Source organism: Octopus sinensis, linkage group LG15 (assembly GCF_006345805.1).
Source record: "Octopus sinensis linkage group LG15, ASM634580v1, whole genome shotgun sequence".
Classification (NCBI taxonomy): domain Eukaryota; kingdom Metazoa; phylum Mollusca; class Cephalopoda; order Octopoda; family Octopodidae; genus Octopus; species Octopus sinensis.
The window spans coordinates 44,076,951-44,101,081 of NC_043011.1; the positions used below are offsets into that span (position 1 = coordinate 44,076,951).

At 40.2% G+C, this 24,131-nt stretch overlaps 1 protein-coding gene across 7 annotated transcripts in view; it reads left to right on the top strand.

Moving 5' to 3' along the window:
* LOC115219750 (unconventional myosin-Va) overlaps positions 1–24,131 on the top strand; it is a 272,760-nt gene that overhangs the window by 71,035 nt on the left and 177,594 nt on the right. For 5 of the 7 annotated variants that reach the window (XM_036509681.1, XM_036509675.1, XM_036509680.1 and 2 more), the window contains exons 2-3: positions 5,695–5,802; positions 22,596–22,603. In XM_036509681.1, the coding sequence (XP_036365574.1) occupies positions 5,695–5,802; positions 22,596–22,603 (116 nt within the window). Of the gene's footprint in view, positions 1–5,694; positions 5,803–22,595; positions 22,608–24,131 lie in introns of all 7 variants that reach the window. The other 2 variants (XM_036509676.1, XM_036509678.1) reach the window with 2 other exon arrangements.

Below are 24,131 nucleotides of genomic sequence, written 5' to 3' on the forward strand. Positions count from 1 at the left end.
ATGCATCACTTGAATTTTATTGAGACAGATCTTCTATGGTTAGATGACTTTCCTGTAGCCAACCCTCACTTCTTTCCAAGAAACATAATATTTCCTTTTAGCCAGACATGTTTTCCCAGAAATCTGGAAATCAATGATATCGCTTATATGACTGTAACATTCATTTACGACTGTCATGTAATGTTGAGACAATGAGACACACACACATATACGAGGGTGAGTCAAAAAGTAATGCCATTTTGTTTAGGACAGGTATAATTACCAACACAGGAACATGTATCATACATCAAAATGAAGCTGGTCTTCTGTGGATCACATCCCTACTTCTCAACATAGTCACCATTTCTCTCAACAGCAATGTTCCACCTTTCGAAGGAGAGCATGTATCCTTGCCCCGTAAAATTCCGTTGACTGTTCTTTGAGCCACTTCTTCGCTACCTCCACACTCACCAGATTTAGCGCCTTCAGACTATCATCTCTTCAGCGCCATGAAAGAGGGTTTGAGAGGCAAACATTATTCCAGTGACGTGGAAGTGAAAACTGTAGTGAAGAAGTGGCTCAAAGAACAGTCTACAGAATTTTACAGGACAGGGATGCATGCTCTCATTCGAAGGTGGAACATTGCTATTGAGAGAAACGGTGACTATGTTGAGAAGTAGGGATGTGATCCACAGAGGACCAGCTTCATTTTGATGTATGATACATGTTACTGTGTTGGTAATTATACCTGTCCTAAACAAAATGGCATTACTTTTTGACTCACCCTCGTACATACACAATGGGCTTTTTTCAGTTTCCATCTACCAAATCCACTCACAAAGCTTTGATTGGTCTGGGGCTATAGTAGAAGACACTTGCCCAATGTGCCATGCAGTGGGACTGAACCCGGAACCATGTGATTGGAAAGCAAACTTCTCAACTTCACAACCACACATATATAAACACACACTGTCACATATTTATAAACATATGTATGCATATGCACAGACAAACACATATACATATATATATACATACATACATATATATGAGTGTGGTGTGTGTGTGTGTCATACACTTCATCTTTTGCTTTTCTTTAAATTTCAACTATGTATGTATGTATGTACATATAAACATATATAAACACACCTACACATATGCATATATATATATATATATATATATATATATATATATATATATAGGAAGGGCATCCAGCTGTAGAAACATTGCCAGATTAGACTGGAGCCTGGTGCAGCCTTCTGGCTTCCCAGAACCCCAGTCGAACCGTCCAACCCATGCTAGCATGGAGAACGGACGTTAAACGATGATGATGATGATGATGATATATTATAATATATATATATATAAACAAATTCACTTATGTAAACATATACACACATATATCAACATACCTACACCCTTACATATTTATAAACATATGTATGTATATGCACATATAACATATAAGCATGTATATACACACACACACTTGCACACACCCAATACCAGAACTGCAAATTGTCATGCTCAAGAATGCAGCTGGCCACTTGTGTCTGCTAGTATGTGTTCTGATAATGAAGGATGGTGACAGAATGAAACAACTGACATAAAGTACTGGTTTGTGTGTGTGTGTGTGTTTGTGTTTAATAGTATTGGGTTGTCCGGAAAGTTCGTGCCGATTTTTAAAGGAAAGAAAAAGGTCAATAAATACTTGCCATTACATTTTTAATCAACCAAATATGAACCATTCTGTTGCACAATGCGTCTCCATCTTCCCTTTAACTTGAAAATACCCCCTTCCCAGAATTGAGGTGGTTTCATGGCAAAGAATTCATCAAGGTATCTTTTTACATCATTCAAGGAATTGAAATTTTGACCATTAAGACTATTCTGCAGAGACCTGAATAAGTGGAAATCCGAAGGAGCAATATCTGGTGAATATGGAGGGTGGGGTAACACATCCCAGCCGAGCTGCAGCAATTTTTGTCTGGATCCCAAAGCATCAAGTGCCGAAAATGAACTTTCTTATCTTCCATTTTTAAAGGGTTACAGAATTAACACAGGTTATAGGAACATAAATTGTCTTTCACGAAAAGATAGCTTAAACTGTGCTCTAAATGGAGGTGTAGTCAAATCCTATTTTATGGACTCAACCATGTTCTAAAATAAGTCGAACGGTAAGCTACTATAAATTGGCATGAACTTTCTGGACAACCCTATAGTAGCAGCAACTGGTATGATTTGTAAAAGAAGTACTCAATATACAGATTACAGATTGTATTTATGTTACTAATTGACCAGTGACCGAGACGGTTGGCAATTGTGCTGTGCTTGAGAAGATTCATCAAGCCGAGTGAAACCATGGTCATGGCCATTATCAGAGTCATGCAAACGGCACCTGTGCTAGTGGCACATAAAGAGCACCCATTACACTCTTGAAGTGGTTGGCGTTAGTAAGGGCATCCAGTGGTTGAAACCATGACAAATCAGACTGGAACCTGGTGTAGCTCTCTGGCCTACCAGTTCCAATCAAACCACCTAACCCATACCAGCATGGAAAGTGGGCATTAAATGATGATTGAAAAATTCATACTGATACATTTGCTTATCTGTCTGTCTGTCTGTCTGTCTGTCTGTCTCTCTCTCTCTCTCTCTCTCTATCTATCTATCTATCTCACACACACACACTTGTTTGAGTGTGTGTGTGTTTGTATGACAATAAGCCTGTCCGTTTCTTTAATGGCATATCCGATTTAGAGAATTCTCCATTCTTGAGATTGTCAAGTGGAGCTGGCTTTAATTACCATTTATTAATTATGATACAAGCTCTAAAAGCGGAGATAATTTAAATAAATCAAGAATTTTCGTTGCATGGCATTGATACGCGTTATTTGTCTATGTAGTCCAAAATGTTGCCACTGGCTACTGAGGTATTTCTCTTAGCTCTACTTCCCAACCACATGGTTCCTGGTTCAATCCCAGTGCATGGCACCTTCAGTAAGTGTTTTCTTCTATAGTCTCAAGCTGACCAAAGCCTTTTGAATGGATTTGGTAGACGGAAACTGAAAGAAGCCCATCATTCATCATCATTTAATGCCCATTTTTTTCATGCTGGCATGGGTTAGATGGTTTGACTGGAGCTGATAAGCCGGAGAGATGTACCAGGCTCTAGTCTGATTTTGGCGTGGTTTCTATGGCTGGATGTATATATCTATGTGTGCATGTCTTCGTGTCTATGTTTATGTCCTTGTAACTTAGTGGTTCGGCAAAAGAGACTGATAAAATAGATACAAGGCTTAAAAAAAAAAAGTCCTGGATTTGATCTGTTTGACTAGAACCCTTCAGTGCCCCAGTATGGCTGTAGTTAGTTGACTGAAACCAGTAAAAGATATGTGAAGGCGTGTAGCCTAGTGGTTAGGGTGTTGCATTTATGACCGGTAGACTATGGATTCAATTTCCAGACCAAGCGGTGTGTTGTATTCTTCAGCAAAACATTTCATTTCATGTTGCTCCAATCCAGTCACCTGTAGGGTGGTAACCCTGCAATGGATTAGCTTTCTGATCAGGGGGGAATGTTGGCCTGCTCCCCCAGCCTGCAGGATGGCATCAGTCGAAAGCTAAAACGATGCGAAGCGCATTGTGAACAGTGATATATAACAACATCCAAATGTCTGGTCAATCACATGACAGGTGTGGCTGTATGGTAAGAGGTTTGCTTCCCAACCACATGGTTCTGGGTTCAGTCCCACTGCGTGGCACACTGGGCAAGTGTCTTCTACTATAACCTTGGACTGACCAAAGCCTTGTGAGTGGATTTGGTAGATGGAAACTGGAAGAAGCCTGTCATATGTATATGTGTGTGTGTGTCTTAGTCTCTGCCATCACCACTTGACAACTGTTGTTGGTGTGTTTACATCCCCACAACTTAGCAGTTCGCTGAAAGAGACCGACAGAACAAGCACTAGGCTTACAAAGAATAAGTCTTGGGATCAGTTTCTTTAACTAAAATCTTCAGGGTGGTGCCCTAATATGGTTGCAGACAAATGATTGAAACAAGTAAAAGGATAAAACTATATATATATATAAATTTATATAAATAAGGATAAGATCGTTAATTAAATACCGATCTTATCAGGTGGTCAGAATGGGAATAAAAACCTTCAAATTTAATAATTATTTAAAATTATAATTGAGGGTATCTAAGAGATACCCCCACGCTGGAAATAGCGGTCAAAACTTGACTCTAAAACCACATTAAATGTTCATACAGCACCAGGAGAGAAGATTAGCAAACTGTCTTCTCTCCTACTGCTGTATGAACATTAATGTGGTTTTAGAGTCAAGTTTTGACTGCTATTTCCAGCGTGGTGTTATCTCTTAGATACCCTAAATTATAATTTTATATATATATACATATATATATACATATATATATACATATATATATATATATCATATATATATATATACATATATATATACATATATATATATACATATATATATATACATATATATATACATATATATATACATATATATATATATATATACATATATATACATATATATTTACATATATATATATATATATATATAATACATATATATACATATATATATACAATATATATATATACATATATACATATACATATATATATACATATATATATATATAATATTATATATGACAAAGAGAGAGAGAGAGGGAAGTGTATATGTTCACTCATTCATTTGTTTTATATCTGTTTTTCCTTGCTAATAGGGGTTAAATGAATAGGCATTGTTTTACAGCCAGGTGCCCTTCTTCATGCTAACCTTTCCCTGTTTTTCAAGTAAGGGACCTCTTACGTCACACATCTTCAAAAGCACAAAGCTTGTAGACAAGTTATTGACAGGGGGAATGCTAACAGCGACACTGCTTGTACGTCGTAGCAGTTGAATAAGTAAGCACGGACGTAAACAAACACGCATATGCACGCACATACACATGCACATCCACCACACATACGCACGTACTGATACGTAAAACTCACATCCCTCCATCGCCGGTAGAGTTCACAATACCTATTTCATCTCCTCCCCGCTATCGTTCTGGCCTCATCACGTGTCTACAGTAAAACTTCTATTGTCAGTGATATACATTCACTCACTCTTATACATCCATGCACACATACACACTGATATATATATATATATATACTATCACATCATGTAAGCCCTAATTTTCTCAGTTTACTAACAATATGAAATATATAGTTTTAGTACATTTTGCTATATATATATACACACACACACACATATATATCATATATATATACATATATATACATATATATATATATATATATATATATATATATGTACACACACACACATATATATATATATATACACATATATATATATATACACATATATATATATATATATACACTATATATACACACATATATATATATATACATATATATATATATATATATATGATGAAAAGGAATTTCAGTGGTTTATTATTAATGTTGTTGAAACTGTTCTTGTTGGCATTGTTCTCCTATTGTACGTTTGCATCATTTATTCCCCCTCCCTTCTCGCTGTCTAACATATTTCCAAACTAAATATTTGGAATTACAGCTTACAATAAATAAATAAATAAATATCTTAAATAATTAATGACCTGTTTTTTTTTTTGTTCTTTTTTTTCTACAGCATGCAAAAATATGGATACGTGACGACACCCTAGTATGGCGCGAGGGCGAACTTGCCGAAGACTACAAGGGGCAGAAATCTCTCAAAGTTCTTGTATATGATAAAGGGGTGAGTATAATGGATACCTTTTGCTTTTTTGTTTTTTTTATTTAAATAACTGAAAAATATCTACATTGTTTGGATAGACGTAATTAATGGCTAAGATGTTGCACTCATAATTGTAAGATTGTGGGTTCAATTCCCAGGTTGGTATTGCACTGTGTTCTTGAGCAAAACACTTCATTTCATATTACTCCAGTCCACCCAGCTGTAAATAAGTAATCCTGTGAAAGACTGGTGTTCTGTTCAGGTGAAATGTTGGCCTACCTGCTTACCCAGTGAGTTGGCATTATTTGAATGCTACAACAATGCAAGGAAGCGCATTGTGACAAGCGGTGTATTACAACATCTGATAGTCTGCTCAGTATGATGACACAGTGATAATTAAATGTTGATTTGGTAGTTTATCAAACTTGTGTCTCCTCCCTCTCACTATTACGCTGCTACTACCACAGCCTTTGTTCCTTTAGTGAAGAAACTGTTTACCTTCTATATTTAAGAGATGAGGAATTATGTACATTATTTACATTATTTACATTTGACGGACATTTGTCCTCATCTTGTTTGTTGTTAACACAACATTTCGGCTGATATATCCTCCAGCCTTCTTCAGGTGTCTTGGGGAAATTTCGAACCTGGGTTCTCATTCCTAAGGTATTTTTTGATGTTATTATTATTATTATCATTATTATTAATGTTAGTGTTCAGGTCACTTCTTGGAATCGAACTCGGAATCTTGGGGTTAGTAGCCCGCGCTCTTAACCACTACGCCATATGCCCGTGGGCATATGGCGTAGTGGTTCGAAATTTCCCCAAGACACCTGAAGAAGGCAGGAGGATATATCAGCCAAAACATATTAACAACAAAGAAGATGAGGACAAATATCCGTCGAATGCAAATAATGTAAATAATGTTTACCTTCTGCTGTCCAAATTTACTCAAAATACCTGTCTGTTCTCATCACATAACTCTTACTCTGCCTCACTTCACTGATCCCTACATTACCTAGTCCTTTCATCTCACAACTTTATAGTCCCCTGGAAAATTTTCATCACCTGCCTAAATTTTCCCTATTGACACTGTCCTACAGATGCCCAAACATAATGTAAACCACATTGGTGTCCTTAATCTGTAGGGCATAAACAACACTGTCCCACCCCATCTAGTTATACTTCAGTGAAACATTACAACCTGCTGTTTACATTAATTTTGTGTATGCACATTAGAGAATCGTTAAATCATCCATTAATTTGGATGGCAAAAACGTATATACTAATAGCAAAACAGATCTAGAAATAGCCAAAACCAAGCTGGTTTAACTGAGAATAGCAATGGAAATTGCTAAAACTGAGAAAAAGCCCAGGGGCATATGGCATAGTGGTTAAGAGCACGGGCTACTAATCCCAAGATTCTGAGTTTGATTCCAAGCACTGACCTTAACAATAATAATAATAACAATAATAGCATCGAAAAATGCCTTAGGAATGAGAACCCAGGTTCGAAATTTCCCCAAGACAATTGAAGAAGGCTGGAGGATATATCAGCCGAAACATTGTATTAACAACAAACAAGATGAGGACAAATATCCATCAAATGTAGATAATGTACTGAGAATTCTTGGTTGGTATTTTTGGAACAATTTTGGTCCCTGTTAGCGTATATGTTTTCATCCATGTGCGTTAACTACAGCATTAGAGCAGTTTAACTCTTATTTCTAGCAATGGTAGTGCTCTTTAACACCCTAGTCACACACAAACAATATACGTACATGCATATGTATATATATATATATATGGACACATAAGAGGTGCAGCAATGTCAAAGGAAGGCTAACTAGGAAGATGGTTTTTGTATGTGGCAGATGCTCAGGAACAATAACAACTGAAAATGCTCTGAGACCAACTTCCGTCACTTTCCAGGAGAAAAACTAGAAATAGTGATAGTTTCCGTTACCTAGGTGACCAAGTCAGCAGCGGGGGGCGAGGGTGTGTGAAAGTGTAACTGCTAGAGTAAGAATAGCTTGGGCAAAGTTCAGAGAGCTCTTACCTCTGCTGGTGATAAAAGGCCTCTCGCACAGAGGGGAAAGGCAGACTGTATGATGCGTGTGTACGAACAGCCATGCTACATGGCAGTGAAACATGGCCGTGACTGCTGAGGATATGCGTAAGCTCACAAGAAATGAAGCCAGTATGCTCGATGGATGTGTAATGTCAGTACTCATACTCGGCAGAGTGTAAGTACCTTGAGAGAAAAGCTGGACCTAAGAGCATCAGTTGTGGTGTGGAAAGAGAGACGTTTGCGCTGGTATGGTCATGTGGCGAGAATGGATGAAGATAGTTGTGTGAAAAAGTGCCAATCTAGCGGTTGAGGGAACCTGTGGAAGAGGCAGACCAGGAAACCTGGGACGAGATGGTGAAGCACGACCTTCGAACTTTAGGTCTCACTGAGGAAATGACTAGAGACCGAGACCTCTGGAAGTGTGCTGTGCACGAGAAGATCCGGCAGGACAAGTGAGTCCATAACCCGTGGCCTTCTACATGGGAGGAGCCAGCCTACGTATGCATACCTTCCCTTCTGGGGACACAAAACTCTTGTGAAGACTGTTGAGGCAAGTGAGGATCAGAATCGAAATCGATCAATGGAAATTGCAAGATGTGTACCAGTGCCGGTGGATGTCGAAACTCTACTTGTGAGACCCGTTGAGGCAAATGAGGATCAGAATCGAAATCGATCAATGGAAATCGATCAATGGAAATTGCAGATGTGTTACCAGTGACGGTGGCATGTAAGAGAACCTTCCGTTCGCGACCGTTGCCAGCACCGCCCCGTTTCGTGTCCGTTGCCAGCCTCGCCTGGCCCTCGTGCCGGTGGCACATAAAAAGCACCATCCGTTCATAGCCGTTTGCCAGCTCTGTCTGGCACCTGTGCGGGTGGCACGTAAAAAGCACCCACTACACTCACGGAGTGGTTGGCGTTAGGAAGGGCATCCAGCCGTAGAAACATGCCAGATTGACTGGGCCTGATGAAGCCTTCTGGCTTCACAGACCCCAGTAGAACCGTCCAACCCATGCTAGCATGGAAAACGGACGCTAAACGATGATGATGATGATGATGATTGTATATTACGACAGACTTATTTCAGTTTCCACCTACCAAATCCACTCACAAGGTTTTGAAAGGCCCAAGAGTATAGTAGAAGACACTTGCCAAAGGTGCCACTCGGTGGGACTGAACTCACAACCGTGTGGTTGGGAAGTAAGCTTCTTACCTCACAGCCACCCTGACCAAAATGTGCTTTGCATCAAGTTATAGCTTTCAAATGATGCCACCCCACTGGCTTGGTGAACAGGCTGACATTTCCTCTGATCGGAAGGCAACTCCGTCACAGAGTTACACATTTACATTGATATATGTAAAAATGTTTCATGTGTAACAATGAAGTTAATAGTGTGAAAAATTATAATCGTATTAACAGCAACTAATCTCAGTTAATCAACTATTTAATTAACCATTAGCTGTGGTTGTTACAGTTGCTGTTGTTGCTGTTTTTGTTGTATGCTGTATTTGTGAGTGGAGGTTTTGTCTGTCAGTCAGCAGATCTTGTTTTGGACATAGCTCAAATTGCGTGATGCACCAGTGTGAACACACACATGTGAACACACACACACACGCACAAAGGCTTACATACACACACATTTATTTTTAAGGTTATTATTTTTTAACAATTTGAATAAGCTAACTCACAGTCAGAACATGGATGAATGGATTTAGGATGAGTGGGTAGGTGGGTGAATATCTTGGTGGATAGATGGAGATATTATATATATATATATATATATATATATATTATATATTATATATATATATATATATATATATCATCATCATTGTTTAACGTCCGTTTTCCATGCTAGCATGGGTTGGACGGTTTGACCGGGGTCTGGGAAGCCAGAAGGCTGCACCAGGCTCCAGTCTGATCTGGCAGTGTTTCTATAGCTCGATACCCTTCCTAACGCCAACCACTCCGTGAGTGTAGTGGGTGCTTTTTACATGCCAGGCGAGGCTGGCAACGACCATGATTGATTGATGCTTTTCACATGCCACTGGCACAGGGATCACAACTACAATTTCCATTGATTTTTGATGTTGATGTACTTGACTCAATAGGTCTCCTCAAGCACAGGGTCGAAACGGTGTTTCTTTACTTGCCACCTGTACAGGAGTCAGTCCAGCGGCCCTGGCAACTGCCGGGTGCCAGTCATAGGATTGGTTCAAATTCGATTCCGATTTCACTTGCTCCAACAGGTCTTCGCAAGCAGAGTTTAGTGTCCAATGAAGGGAGGTTGGCATGGGTGCTAGTCATCAGATGAGGTTCGATTTCGAATACAATTTCGACTTCACTTGCCTCAACGGGTCTTCACGTGTCCAAGGAAGGAAAGGCATGTATAATTGGGCTGGCTACATCCCTGGCAAAGGCCATGGGATGGACTCACATACAGATATATATATATATCTGTATGTGTGTGTGTGAAGGTGCTTGGCTCAGTGGTTAGAGCAATGGGCTCACAATCATGAAGGAGTTCAATTCCCAGACTGGGCTGTGAGTTGTGTTCTTGAGCAAGACACTTTATTTCACATTGCTCCAGTTCACTCAGATGAGTTGTGATGTCACTGGTGCCAGGGTATATTGGCCTTTGCCTTTCCCTTGGATAACATAGGTGGCGTGGAGGAGGGAGGCTGCTATGTAAGGGCGACTGCTGGTCTTCCATAAACAACCTTGCCCTTATAAGATGAACTGTCTTGTTACCTCTGGTTTCAATGAGGATTATGAAGGGGTGCTGAAAAGTCCCTGGCTTTGGGTAAAAGAAAACATTTGGTCCAACACAGTAACAATTCACTCAGCTAACTGCCTGATTTTGTTAATAATAAATGTTGACTTCATTGCGATTCATTAATCAATTCTTTGAGACCAGTATGGGTCACTCAAAGGCCCCACTGCTTCCTGCCATCCATCAAATCAGTTTTGGAATCAGTTGGTTGGCTTCGTCCTTGGAAAATTCTTTCTAATTTTGGTACATGGCCAGCAAGCTTGATGTGTAGGGGGTCAGCCAATTACATCACCCCACCACCACCACCAATTCTTGAGCAGTTCTTTATTTTATTGACCCTAAAAGGGTGAAAGGCAAAGTTGACCTTGGCAGGATTTTAACTAGAGATGTGAAGAGTCAGATGAAATACTGCTAAAACATTTTGACCAGCTTATCACCTTCATTCATGTAACATTCTTCTCTACTCTAGGCACAAGGCCCAAAATTTGGGGGGTGGGGGCCAAGGATGAAAGGAAAAGTCGACTTCAGCGGAATTTGAACTCAGATCATTCATGTGTTATTGGTTTGTCACATACACACCTCGGACAAGTGTCTTATGACTATGACCTCATATTGGCCAATGCTTTGTGAGTGAATTTGATAAACAGAAGCCGTAGGAAGATTAGTGTGTGTATATGTGTGGGTTTAAGCTCGGCGTTATATGACTGTGATTAAGAAGCTTGTTTTGCAACCGTATGACTTTGAATTAACTCTCACTGCATAGCACTTATGACAAGTGCTTTCTACTACAGCCCTGGGCTGACCAATGCCTTGTGAGGAAATTTGATAGATGGAAAATGTGTGGAAGTCTGTCATATGAGTGTGTGTGTGTGTATGTGTGTGTGATTGTGTCTGTGTTTGTTCCCCACCACTGTTTGACAACCAGTGTTGGTTTGTTTATGTCCACATAACTCAGCGGCTCAGCAAAAGAGTAGTGCGGTCAACTTGTTTGACTAAACCATTCAAGGTAGCGCTCCAGCATGGTTGCAGCCTAATGGTGAAAACAAGCGAAAGAAAAGACAAAAAATTATCCCTAAACAAATGGCAAGGGCACATCTGGAATGGATTTGATTATAAGTCTAGTACGTCAGTGTTGAGCTAGGGCCAGAGAACAACAACAACCACTATGTTTCGAGTTTCCGGCCACGACACTCTGCACCAAAAACAAGAGTGCCCCTATTTAACCCATTCTCCACAACCTGCCCCACCATTTTCATACAATATGGCTATTCACTCTGACACCTTTCTCCTACACACAATAAATATATCATCTGGCTGCAAGGAAAAATACATAAATAACGCTTCAAATTCTGCCAAATTCTGCCTGAAAGCTAAGCTGTTGATGGAACCGTGCCAAACAAGCACTTTTGCCCCCCCCCTCTCTGTAACTCATTATTTGCCAACAGTTTTATCTTGTTGTTGAACAGTTTACAGTTATGGGTTAGCAGTTTCCTGCAGAACAATAATTGGTGTCGTTTAGCATCAAATAGACCCAGTTACCTTCTCCTCTCTCCTCATTCAGTGTATATATATATGTGTACGTGTATGTTTGTACTTTTGCAATAGATATGTGTGTAAATGTGTGTATGTATGTGTGTGTGTTTGTGTATACATATACACATGTAAATGCATGCATGTGTATACACATATACATGCACACACGTACATGTATGTGTGTGTATCAAGCTGTTTTGATATATTCGATCTGCGGCATGACAAACATTGATGCCAAAGGGAGACAAGTAGAAAGAGATGTGATAGCACGAACCCATAGCCATTATATTTCAGTAGAGAAGTAAATGGTGACTTGGATAATTACAGTTGCCAACACTAATAATGATTGGCAATGACAGCAACAACGATGATGGTAGTGGTGGTGGTCATGGTCACGGTGTTGGTGACAATGGAATAATTCAGAAAACCATTTACAGCTACCATTTACAACTTCCATTTTCCTTTCAACAAATTGTTTGACTCAAGTCTTGTGGCGTCTAAAAACATTTAAAACTGGTCCCCATCACCTGTTAGTAACCCATCCTGGACAGGCCCTCATCACCTGTTAGTAACTCATCTATTATTGGCCCCCATCAGCTGTTAGTAACCCATCTACCATTGGCCTTCATCACCTGTTAGTAACCCATCTGTCAATTGCCCTCATCACCTGTTAGTAATTCACCTATCACTGGCCCTCATCGCCTGTTAGTAACCCATCCTGGACAGGCCCTCATCACCTGTTAGTAACTCATCTATTATTGGCCCCTATCAGCTGTTAGTAACCCATCTACCATTGGCCTTCATCGGTTGTTAGAAAACCATCTGTTAATGGCCTTCAACACCTGTTAGTAACCCATCCTGCACAGGCCCTCATCACCTGTTAGTAACTCACCTATCACTGGCCCTCATTGCTTGTTAGTAACCCATCCTGGACAGGCCCTCATCACCTGATAGTGACTGGCACTTTGTCAATTATGACAACAAGAGTTCCATTTGGACTGGATCAACAGAAGGGCCTGATTGTGAAATTAACAATTAACATATAAGTGGCTGAGTGCTCCACAGACATGCATACTCCCTTCTCAGCGAGATTCAGAGGGGCACAGAATGTGACAAGGCTGGCTCTTAAAATTACTGGTACTACTCATTTTTTTGCCAGCTGAGTGGACTGGAGCAATGTGAAATAAAGCGTCTTGCTCAAGGACACAACGCACCATCAGGAATCGAACTTGCATTCTTACGATCATGAGCTGCATACCCTAACCACTAAGCTATGCGCCTTCACATGTTAGCAACCCTATTAACTTGATTGTTAGAGATGATAAAAAGGATTGATGTTCACATCTACACTGCCTGTTGTACAAACTGATTGAAAAGGTTAGCAAACAAAATTACCAACACCTTACTTTGGATGGTCTGATAGCTCGGCGCCAATGGGTGTCTTATATAAGAATGTGTGCATAGTGCCAGACTGGAATTTAAACTAAGAATATTCATTAGTGCTAATCCAGTCTGGTGTCAGGTACAAATCCAGGAATAAGGCATCTGATGATAAAGTGGAAATCAACCGGGACCAGATTTAGTTTAAAAGTACATGTGTACATACATATATATTACTTTATTCTTGTAATTGTTTGAGTCATTTGGCTGTGGCCATGCTGGAGCACTGCCTCAAAGGGATTTTTTTAAGTCTAAGAAATTGACCCCAGGGCTTATTCTTTGTAAGCCTAGTACTTATTGTGTTAGTCTCTTTTGTTTACGGGGACATAAACTCATCAACATTGGTTGTCAAGCGATGGTGAGGATACAAACACAGACACAAATATACACACACACAGGAGTATATATATCATCATCATCGTTGTCTAACATCTACTTTCCATGCTGGCATGAGTTGGACGCTTTGACTGAGGGCTGGCAAGCCCTCAATCAGAAGGCTGCACCAGGTTCCAATCTGATCTGGCAAAGTTTCTACAGCTCGATGCCCTTCCTAACGCCAACCACTCCAAGAGTGTAGTACTTATTCTATTGGCCTCTTTTGCCGAATCGCTAAGTTACGGGGACATAAACACACCAGTATCAGCTGTCAAGTGATGTTGGGGGGCAAACACAGACACACAAACATATACACACACATGCATATATATATACATATACATATACGATGGGCTTCTTTCAGTTTCCGTCTACCAGATCCACTCACAAGGCTTTGGTTGGCCCAAGGCTATATAAGAAGACACTTGCCCAAGGTGCCACACAGTGGGACTGAACCCAGAACCATGTGGTTGGTAAGCAAGCTACTTACCACACAGCCACTACCACAGCTATTTCTAGAAAATTTCATTAAAACATATTAATTTTTAAATGAAAACAAAATCAGTGGAGTGGGGCAAACTTGTGTAGGTATACCTGTTCAATTCCTGCTGAGGTTAACATTATAATCAGGTTCTTCTTTGCCCCCCCCCCCCCAATGTGTAATCTTGTGTTAAAAATTACTTGTGGTGAGCTGGCTGTATCATTAGCATGCTGGGCAAAATGCTTAATGGTATATTGTCTGTCTTTATTTCCTGAGTTCAAATTCTGCTGAGGTCAACATTGCCTTTCGTCCTTTTGGTGTCGATAAATTAAGTACCAGTGAAACACTGGGGTTAATGCGATCGACTAGTCCCCTTCCACCAAATTTCAGGCCTTTTGCCTATAGTAGAAAGGATTATTATTATTATTGTTACTATTATCCAGACAGATATTTACATACTTGGCAAAATATATTTGTTAATTATTCGTAATTATTTATTTTTAGGAAGCAAACAGAAACCTATTCAATTGTTATATTTGTCAGTTTTTAATTACGTGGAACAGATGGATGGTGTCTGTTACCTAGGAGACTTAATTAATGCTATGCGGGGGGGGGGGGGTTATAGTGAGGATGTCATAGTTACAGTATGACCGAAGCAGAGATAAGTTTCGACAGCTATCGAGTCTGTTGACAACAACAATGATCTCTCTCTCTCTCTCTCTCCCCCTCCTGCATTCTTTCACTTCTCACTCACTCTCTGAATCAAAGTAGACTGTGCAACAGGTGATGCAGACTGGTTGATGTTAGAATACATGTCTGCAGTGCTTTTCTAAGCCATGACCACATTGGCTGCACAGAACTAAGGACCCGGTTCTGATCCGTGTTCTGTGGCGATGTCACATAAAAAAAAGCACCTGTCCCGGCACCACATGGAAGTGCTCAATGCTGGTGTCACATTAAAAGTACCCGGCACATATTGTAAAGTGGTTAGTATTAGGAAGGGCATCCAGCTGTAGAACCCGAGGCAAATCAGATTGGAACCTGGTGCAGCTTTCCAGCTTGTCAGCTCTGGCCAAAGCGTCCAACCCATGCCAGCATGGAAAACAGACATTAAATGAGGATGATGATGATGATGATGTATGTTGTAGTTGCTGTCAGTAAATAAATATTATAGGGCCCAGGGCATTGATTTGCACTGGGGCCTATAATTGCTGCTGCAAGTTGGCCCTGTATGTGAGATGAGAGAGGAGTAGCTGAGAATTATCTCTCTCTGCACTGAATAAAGTTTTACTGGTGATATAATATGCTATTCATATGCAAATCAGTTCTTGCAACTCTTTCTGTTGGCCAGCAGAAAATAAAATAAGTCATATGAAATGTAAAGAATTTTGGACAGTACCCCACTATCAAAAATGAGTCAATTCATTTGTTGTGTCTAAAATGCACATTTACAGTAGTGAAGTAGTGAATATGCTTTGCTCTCTTATAGGAAGGGTTAAGATCAGCAGTCCTCAACTGTGGCTCCGAGGGCCACATGCCCTCAAGAATCCTTCCAGCAGCTCTCAAGCATCTTTCCAGCAGCCCTCATACATCCTTCCAGTGGCTCTCAAGTATCCCTCCCACAGCCCTCAAGTATCCTTCCACCAGTCCTCAAGCATCTTTCTTGCAATCCCCAATCATCCTTTTGGCAGCCCTCAAGCATACTTCTTGCAGCCCTCATGCATCCTTCCAACAGCCCTCAAGCATCCTTCTGGCAGCTTTCAATCATCCTTCCAGCAGCCCTTGATGATCTTCCTTTGATAAACATAATAAATTTTCCTATTTTTTGATGCAATGCCCTGAAAAAATCCAGCTTTTAGGTTTGGCCCAAATACTAAAAAAAGATTGAGAAGCCCTGTTTAAAATATTGGATGAAGTAACTGGGTATTAAGGGAGTTGAAGGTAGGTAGTTGGGTATTAAAAGGGTCGAGGCAGTAACCCAGGTATGAAGAGAACTGAAGGGAGCAGCTGTAAGCAATGTGGTGTACCATATAATATTGAAGTTGGAAGATGTGCAAAGGTTCAAGCAGAATGAGGTGAATATTGCCTGTTGATTGTGTAACGGAAGCTGAAAGAAACCTCTGTGTGTGTGAGTGTGTGTGTGCGCGCACACGTTTCCAAGTGGTTATTGTCTTCTATAGGTTACAAACATGCCCATATCCTACATTTAGTCTATCATCATTTTAACATCCACTTATCCAAGCTTGCAGCAGGTTGTATGGAGTTATTCATTTAAGAGGATTTTCAAAAGCTGGATGCCCTTCCTGTGGCCAACCCTCACCTATTTTTTTAAGTAAAGTAATTGTCTCGACGTCATGTGATGGTTGTTAACGAGTGTCACTGTCATGCCAGCAATGTCGTCCGTTCCCAATCTTCTGTGAAAACATGTCTGGTTATGGGGAAATATTTCTCTACTTAAAAAACAGGTGAGGGTTGGCAACAGGAAGGGCATCAAGCTGTAGAGAGTCTTCTTAAACGAATAACTCCATCCTACTTTGGATAAGTGGATGTTAAAATGATGATAGACTAGATGTAGGATACAGGCATGTTTGTAACCTATAGAGGCTGTGAGGTTACTGAAGTGTGTGTGTGCATGTGTGCGCATGATAACGTGCTTGTTGTACTGTTGGCTATAAAAGTGTGTGTGTGTGTGTGTGTGCATCATAATGTGACTATTGCATTGTTGGTTGTGTGTGTGTGTGTGTGGTGTGTGTGTGTGTGTGTGTGCATCATAATGTGCTAATTGCATTGTTGGCTCTGTGTGTGCGTGTGTGTGTGTCTGCATCATAATGTGACTATTGCATTGTTGGCTCTGTGTGTGTGTGTACATGATAATGTGCTTGTTGCACTATTGACTATATATGTATGTGTGTACCACAACATGGCTTGCTGCACTGCTGATTGCATGTGCATCATATCAGAGCTGGTTGCAGATATGTGTATGTATGTGTGTGTGTGTGTGTGATAACATGCCTCATTACACTGCTGACTGTGCTTTGTATTTGTGTGTGTATGTATAAAACATGGCTTATTGTGCTTTTGATCGTGAGTGTGTGTGTGTATGTGCACGCATGCACACACACACTCTCTCTCTCTCACACACACACACACATCATAACATGAATGGTTGTACTGCTGACTGCGTGTTTGTATCATAATTTTCAGTTTTGCTTGTGTGTGTGTGTGTGTGTGTGTGTGTCTTTTTGCACTGTTGGCTGTATGTGTGTGTGTGTGTGTGTGTGTGTGTGTGTGTGTGTGTCTTTTTGCACTGTTGGCTGTATGTGTGTGTGTGTGTGTGTGTCTTTTTGCACTGTTGGCTGTATGTGTGTGTGTGTGTGTGTGTGTGTCTTTTTGCACTGTTGGCTGTATGTGTGTGTGGGTGGGTGTGTGTATTGTAAATTTTAACGAGTTTCAACTGAGTCACCATTATGTTCTGATTACATTGTGTTGTGTATAAATGGAAAAACCCCAACCCACCCGCTCCCACCTGTGGAAAGGGGTGTAGGAGGAAAACAAAGGTAGTGGGTGGAAAGTGTGGTGTAATCATTGAGGTTGGCTGATGAATGTGAAATACAGGAAAGGGGGAGGTTGTTGTTGTTTAACCCCGGGTCAATGCTCATCAAGCAAACTTAAAATCAAAAACATTCCAACTGTGACCATCCTGTTTTTTTTTGTTTTTTTTTATTAATGTATATTTCTTTATTGCCCACAGGGGGCTGAACATAGAGGGGACAAATAAGGACAGACAAAGGGTTTCAGTCGATTACATTGACCCCCAGCGTGTAACTGGTACTTGTTTAATCGACCTCGAAAGGTTGAAAGGCAAAGTCGACCTTGGTGGAATTTGAACTCAGAAGGTAACGCTAGACGAATTACTGCTAGGCATTTCGCCTGGTGTGCTAACAATTCTGCCAGTTCGCCACCCTTTTTTTATTAATGTGCGGTGTATCTAGGACTACATTTCCTGTTGCACCTGTTTACTCCTCTAAAAATTTAGGCATGAGGTCAGTACTGGTCTGGATAGCTCCCCCTCCACTCTTTCTGTCTCTCCAGCTGTGACATAATGTTCTGCTGGGTCAAGTGTAGAAGGGCCGAGGGGGTGTCTATGCACTAGCATAGCTAGAGAGGGCGGGACGACTATGTATTTTTTGTGTGGGGGGGGTCACCCCAAGCGGCACACACTCTAGCAACACTCGTGTATCTATGTCTGTTGGTGACTATACAGGTAACTAGAGAAATGAGGGAGAGCATGGAACATGCCACTATGTCATACTCATTTGTGGGAGATAGTTGTGTTTTATATATAAAAAGCACCCACTACACTCTGTTAAGTGGTTGGCATTACGAAGAGTTTCAAGTTATAGAAACCATGCCAAAGCTGACATTAGACCTGGCAGAACCCTTTGGTTTGTTCTTATCAAACCATCCACCCCATGCCAGCATGGAAAAAAGGATTTTACCCTTTAGCATTTAAACCGGCTATATCTGGCCAAAAGTATTCTGCTTGTTTTATGTTCAAACTGGCCAGATCTGGTCTCTCACACCAACCCTACAATATTGTTTTAAAAATTAACAGCTACCTCATCAAAATCTCAAAGCTACAAGATAATGCATGATTAGTTCAAAACAATGTAGATGAAGAGGCATTAGTTTTGGCAGAATAATGCGAACACTAAAGGGTTAAAATGATGATGATGATGATGATGATATATTGGTAGTCTTTCATTGTCCAAGAAAGATGGCTCTGCAATCATCATGATCAGATAACATCCGTTTTTCTATGCTGGCATGGGTTGGACGGTTTGACTGAAAACTGGTAAGATGGGGAGCTGCACCAGGTTCCAATCAGATTTAGCATGATTTCTACAGCTGGATGCCCTTCCTAACACCAACCACTCCAAGAGTGTAGCAGGTGCTTTTTACGTGCCACTGGCACAGGTGCCAGTTACAAAACACCAGTATTGGTCATGTCTATGATCTCACTTTGCTTGACAGGTCTTTTCAAGCGCAGTATATTGCCAAAGGTTTTGGTCACTTGTCACAGACACAGGTGCCAGGTACATGACCCTGGCGTTGACCATGACTCTGACTTCACTGTATATTCTCTTTTGCTTGTTTCAGTCATTTGACTGCGGCCATGCTGGAGCACCGCCTTTAGTCGAGCAAATCGACCCCAGGACTTATTCTTTGGAAGCCTAGTGCTTATTCTATCGGTCTCTTTTGCTGAACCGCTAAATTACAGGGATGTAAACACACCAGCATCGGTTGTCAAGCAATGTTGGTGGGGGACAAACACAGACTCACAAATATATATATATATATATACACACACACACGCACACACATATATATATATGTATATATATATATATATATAACAGGCTTCTTTCAGTTTCTGTCTACCAAATTCACTCACAAGGCTTTGGTTGGCCCAGGGCTATAGTAGATGACACTCAGCCAAGGTCCCATGAAGTGGGACTGAACACAGATGCTATTTTTTTATACACATACACTCACACACACATATGCACTCATGGACATTCACACCACACACACACACACATACTTACATGCATGTATATATTTATATAAATGTCACAACACTCCACTCTCATGTTCAAAGTGCGATCTACTAAACATCAAAACAAGACATTTGGAAGATTGTGTAAAATCCGCATTAAAAGGTCAGAATGACACTTCACTACAGAAAGTCAGGAAATCATTGACTACCGGTCTGTAACAACAACAACAATATTATGTAGAGCCCATGACAGGTCCGTTATGTGGTTGCTTGATTTGCTAGAAATAGCTGCCAAATCTTTCTCAAATCACATCTTGCTCTCTTTTGGTTATGATGGCTAGTGTTCCACTTGATTCAATCAACCAGTCTACTTGTGAAATAATTGTGCAAGTGGCTGAGTGCTCCACAGACACATGTATGTACCCTTAATATAGCTTACAGGGAGATTCAGCATGACACAGAATGTGACAAGGCTGGCCCTTCGAATTCCTGGTACAACTTATTTTTGCCAGCTGAGTTTGTGAGTTTGCGGCATATATGTTTATATATATATATATATATATATATATTCTATCACATAAGCCCTAATTTTCTCAGTTTACTGACAATATGAATTGTAGACTGAGACAATGTGAAATAAAGTGTCTTGCTCAAGACCACAGCTTGCCACCAGAAATTGAACTCACAATCTTATGATTATGAGCCAAACAAGATCCATAATTAAAAAGTTATTTTTTTTAACTCTGGTACTTGTTCCATTGATCTTCGTAGCCAAACTGCTAAGTTACTGGATGTAAACTAACCAACACCGTTTGTTAAGTGCTAGAGGATAAACACAACACAGACATAAAGACACACACACACATGCACACACACTTACACATACATTAGCACCAAGTTGTACTAATATTGCAGCGTTCCAGCACACGATCTCAGATTAGATCACTTGCTATGCAAGTACATCTCCATGATGTACTAATATTATTATTGCTTAATTTCCTTTTATTCCTCTATCCTAGTTTTGTTCCCCCCACCCCCATCCTCTGCTCATTGTTTCCAATCTTCCAAACATACTATTGCCCTGTTATGCATATTGTTGTCCTTCCATACATACTGTTGTCCATCCATACCTATTTTTCCCCCTTACCGTCACTCTCTAATACTAAGATTCTCTTCTGGCCACCTCATACTTTTAGCTTGTCCCCACTTTCTTCCGATACTTCTAGACCTGTCTTTTAGCTTTTATGACCCTTACTTATGGTACCATTCCTCCGCAATTTCATCCTCCACTTGGATTCAGCTTTACTCTAACCATAGATCTGGTCTGTGGGGAACCCCCAACCGCCACTACCATCACCACCACGACCACCACTACCATTGGATGGATGCTTTTTAAGTGGCACCAGCACTGGCAGGGTCACCAAGTATCTTTGCAAGACAAGGCATCTTTGGGGGGGGGGGCGGTATTGGAGGAGGTGTTCTTGTGTCAGATGATGAAAGGTTAGAGTGTGAGAGAGAGACAGAAACAGATGTCTTGCTGTAGAGGAGGCACATGGTTACCCAGCCAGACAGAGAGAGAGAGAGAGAGAGAGAAGAAGAAGGAGGAGGAGGAGGGGAGAGAAAGAGAGTGAAAATTAACAAAAATGAGGGTAGAAACAGGTGTGCTGCTTGTTTGTTTGTTTGTTTGTTGAGCGAAGTGGTCTTTGTCCAAGAGCTTGCAAGATCGCGCCTCTGTAGTGGGAGAAGTCTGAAACGTGGTCCTTTGCAATTCGTAAGACCCACAGAAGAGAAAGCAGGTCAACCCCTGACACCTAGAGCATCGACAGATGGAGGAATGCACATCCAGGCTCAGCGGTTGCGTAGGAAGTCGGGGACAAGAAACAGGAAGAAAGAGTGAGAGAAAGTTAAGGCGAAAGAGTACAACAGGGGTCGTCGCCACCCCCTGCTGGAGCTTCGTGGAGCTTTAGGTGTTTTTGCTCAATAAACACACACAACGCCTGGTCTGGGAATCGAAATCGCGATCCTCCGACCATGAGTCCGCTGCCTTAACCACAGGGCCATTGCGCCTCCACAGGTGTGCTGCTGAAGAGGAGGGACATGGTTACTGAGAGAGAGAGAGACAGAGAGTTAACAGGAAAGAGTTATTTATTTGCAATGGTTTCAAATTTTGGCAAGAGGAGGGCTTAATTGACTACATCAATCCTGGTGGTCAGTGATATATGTTTTATTGACCCAGAAAGGAAGAAAAGCGTAGTTGACCTCAGGAGCATTTGAACTCAGAATGTAAAGAGCCAGACAACATGAAATGCTGCTAAGCATTTTGTCAGGCATGTTAACGATTCCACCACCTCACCATTTTTACATTTATCTACAGTAAATCTGTTTTAGTTTTGCTAAATCCTTTTTTAATACTGACTTTAGTTAATTTAATCTTATTTCCATTCAAATACTGATCTTCTTATTTCACATTTTCCTTGTAATTTTCTTTTCTTTTTTTTTTATTCTGTCAACAATCTGTCAATTCTGTTCTTTATTATAACAATTTTTTCTTTTTCTCCTCTTCTCTGCATCTTTTGATTGTAGAAAGCTACGAAGGTAACTAAGTTATTTAATCTTTAGAAGTTGAAGCACTTTTTTCCCACCCTGCAACCCATGCATTAATCTAAATTACTATAATGTTTCCATTTATATATATATATATATATATATATATATACTGCAATTCCCTTTTTACCTCAGTTAATAAAGCTTTTAACAAAGACCTTTTTAGTATTGAGAAATAAAAAAAATTAAATTCTTTAAATAGAAATTACACTTTTATTGATAATGTGGGTAAATTTTTATTAAAAGCATGTGATAATGCTGAAAATATTTTTGTTAAAAGCTGATGATAATACTGAAAATTTTCTATTAAATGCACATAATAATGTCACAAAGGTTTTGTTAAAAGCATGTAATAATGTTGAAAAGTTTTCGTAAAAAGCATGCAATAATTTTGTTGAAAAGTTTCTACTAAAAGCATGTGATAATGTTGAAAATTCTTTTTTTATGAGTATATGATAATGTCGAAAGCGTTCCATTAAAAGCATGTGATAATGTTGAAAATTCTTTTTTTAAGAGTATATAATAATGTTGAAAGTGTTCCATTAAAAGCATGTGATAATGTTGAAAAGCTTCTGTTAAAGGCATTTGATAATGTTGAAAAGTTTCCTGTTTTCAAGTGATCTAAATTAAAATCTTCCATCAAAATTTCGTGTTCCTTTATTCCAAAGTCCAGCTTAGTAATACTCTTTCTCTTTACTCTTTTACTTGTTTCAGCCATTTGACTGTGGCCATGCTGGAGCACCGCCTTTAGTCGAGCAAATCGACCCCAGGACTTATTCTTTGTAAACCTAGTACTTATTCTATCGGTCTCTTTTGCCGAACCGCTAAGTTACGGGGAAATTATAATCAAATGTATCGACCTCAGTACTTACTTTTTTAAAGCCTGGTACTTATTCCATCGATCTCTTTTGCCAAACTGCTAAGTTACAGGGACATAAACATACCAACACTGGTTGTCAAATGGTGGTGGGGACAAACACAGACACAAAGACACATGCGCACACTCACACATGCACACACACACACACACACATATGACAGGCTTCTTTCAGTTTCTGTCTAAAAAATACACTCACAAGGCTTTGGTCAGCTCAAGTCTATAGTAGAAAATACTTGCCTGAGGTGCCACACAGTGGGACTTAACCTGGAACCATGTAGTTGTGAAGCAAGCTTCTTACCACACAGCCACACCTGCACCTCTTTTATCTGATCAATAAAATTAGTACTATTTGAGCACTGAGGGTCAATCTAATTGGCTTATAACCCCTCCCACAAAATTCCTTAACCCTTGTGCCAGTAGTAAAATGAATATCTTGACCCTTTTCCTTTTGGAGGGACAGCTATGTGATGATATGGCACCTCTGCGTCAGGTTTACAATTACTGCAGTCATTGATTACTAAAAACAGAACACCTGTCTACAATCTCACCTGATCAAGACACTTGTCTCTTATCTCATCTGGCCAGTTCTTAAGTTATCTGAAGGAAGTCCTGAGTACCAGTGACAGGTTTATTGA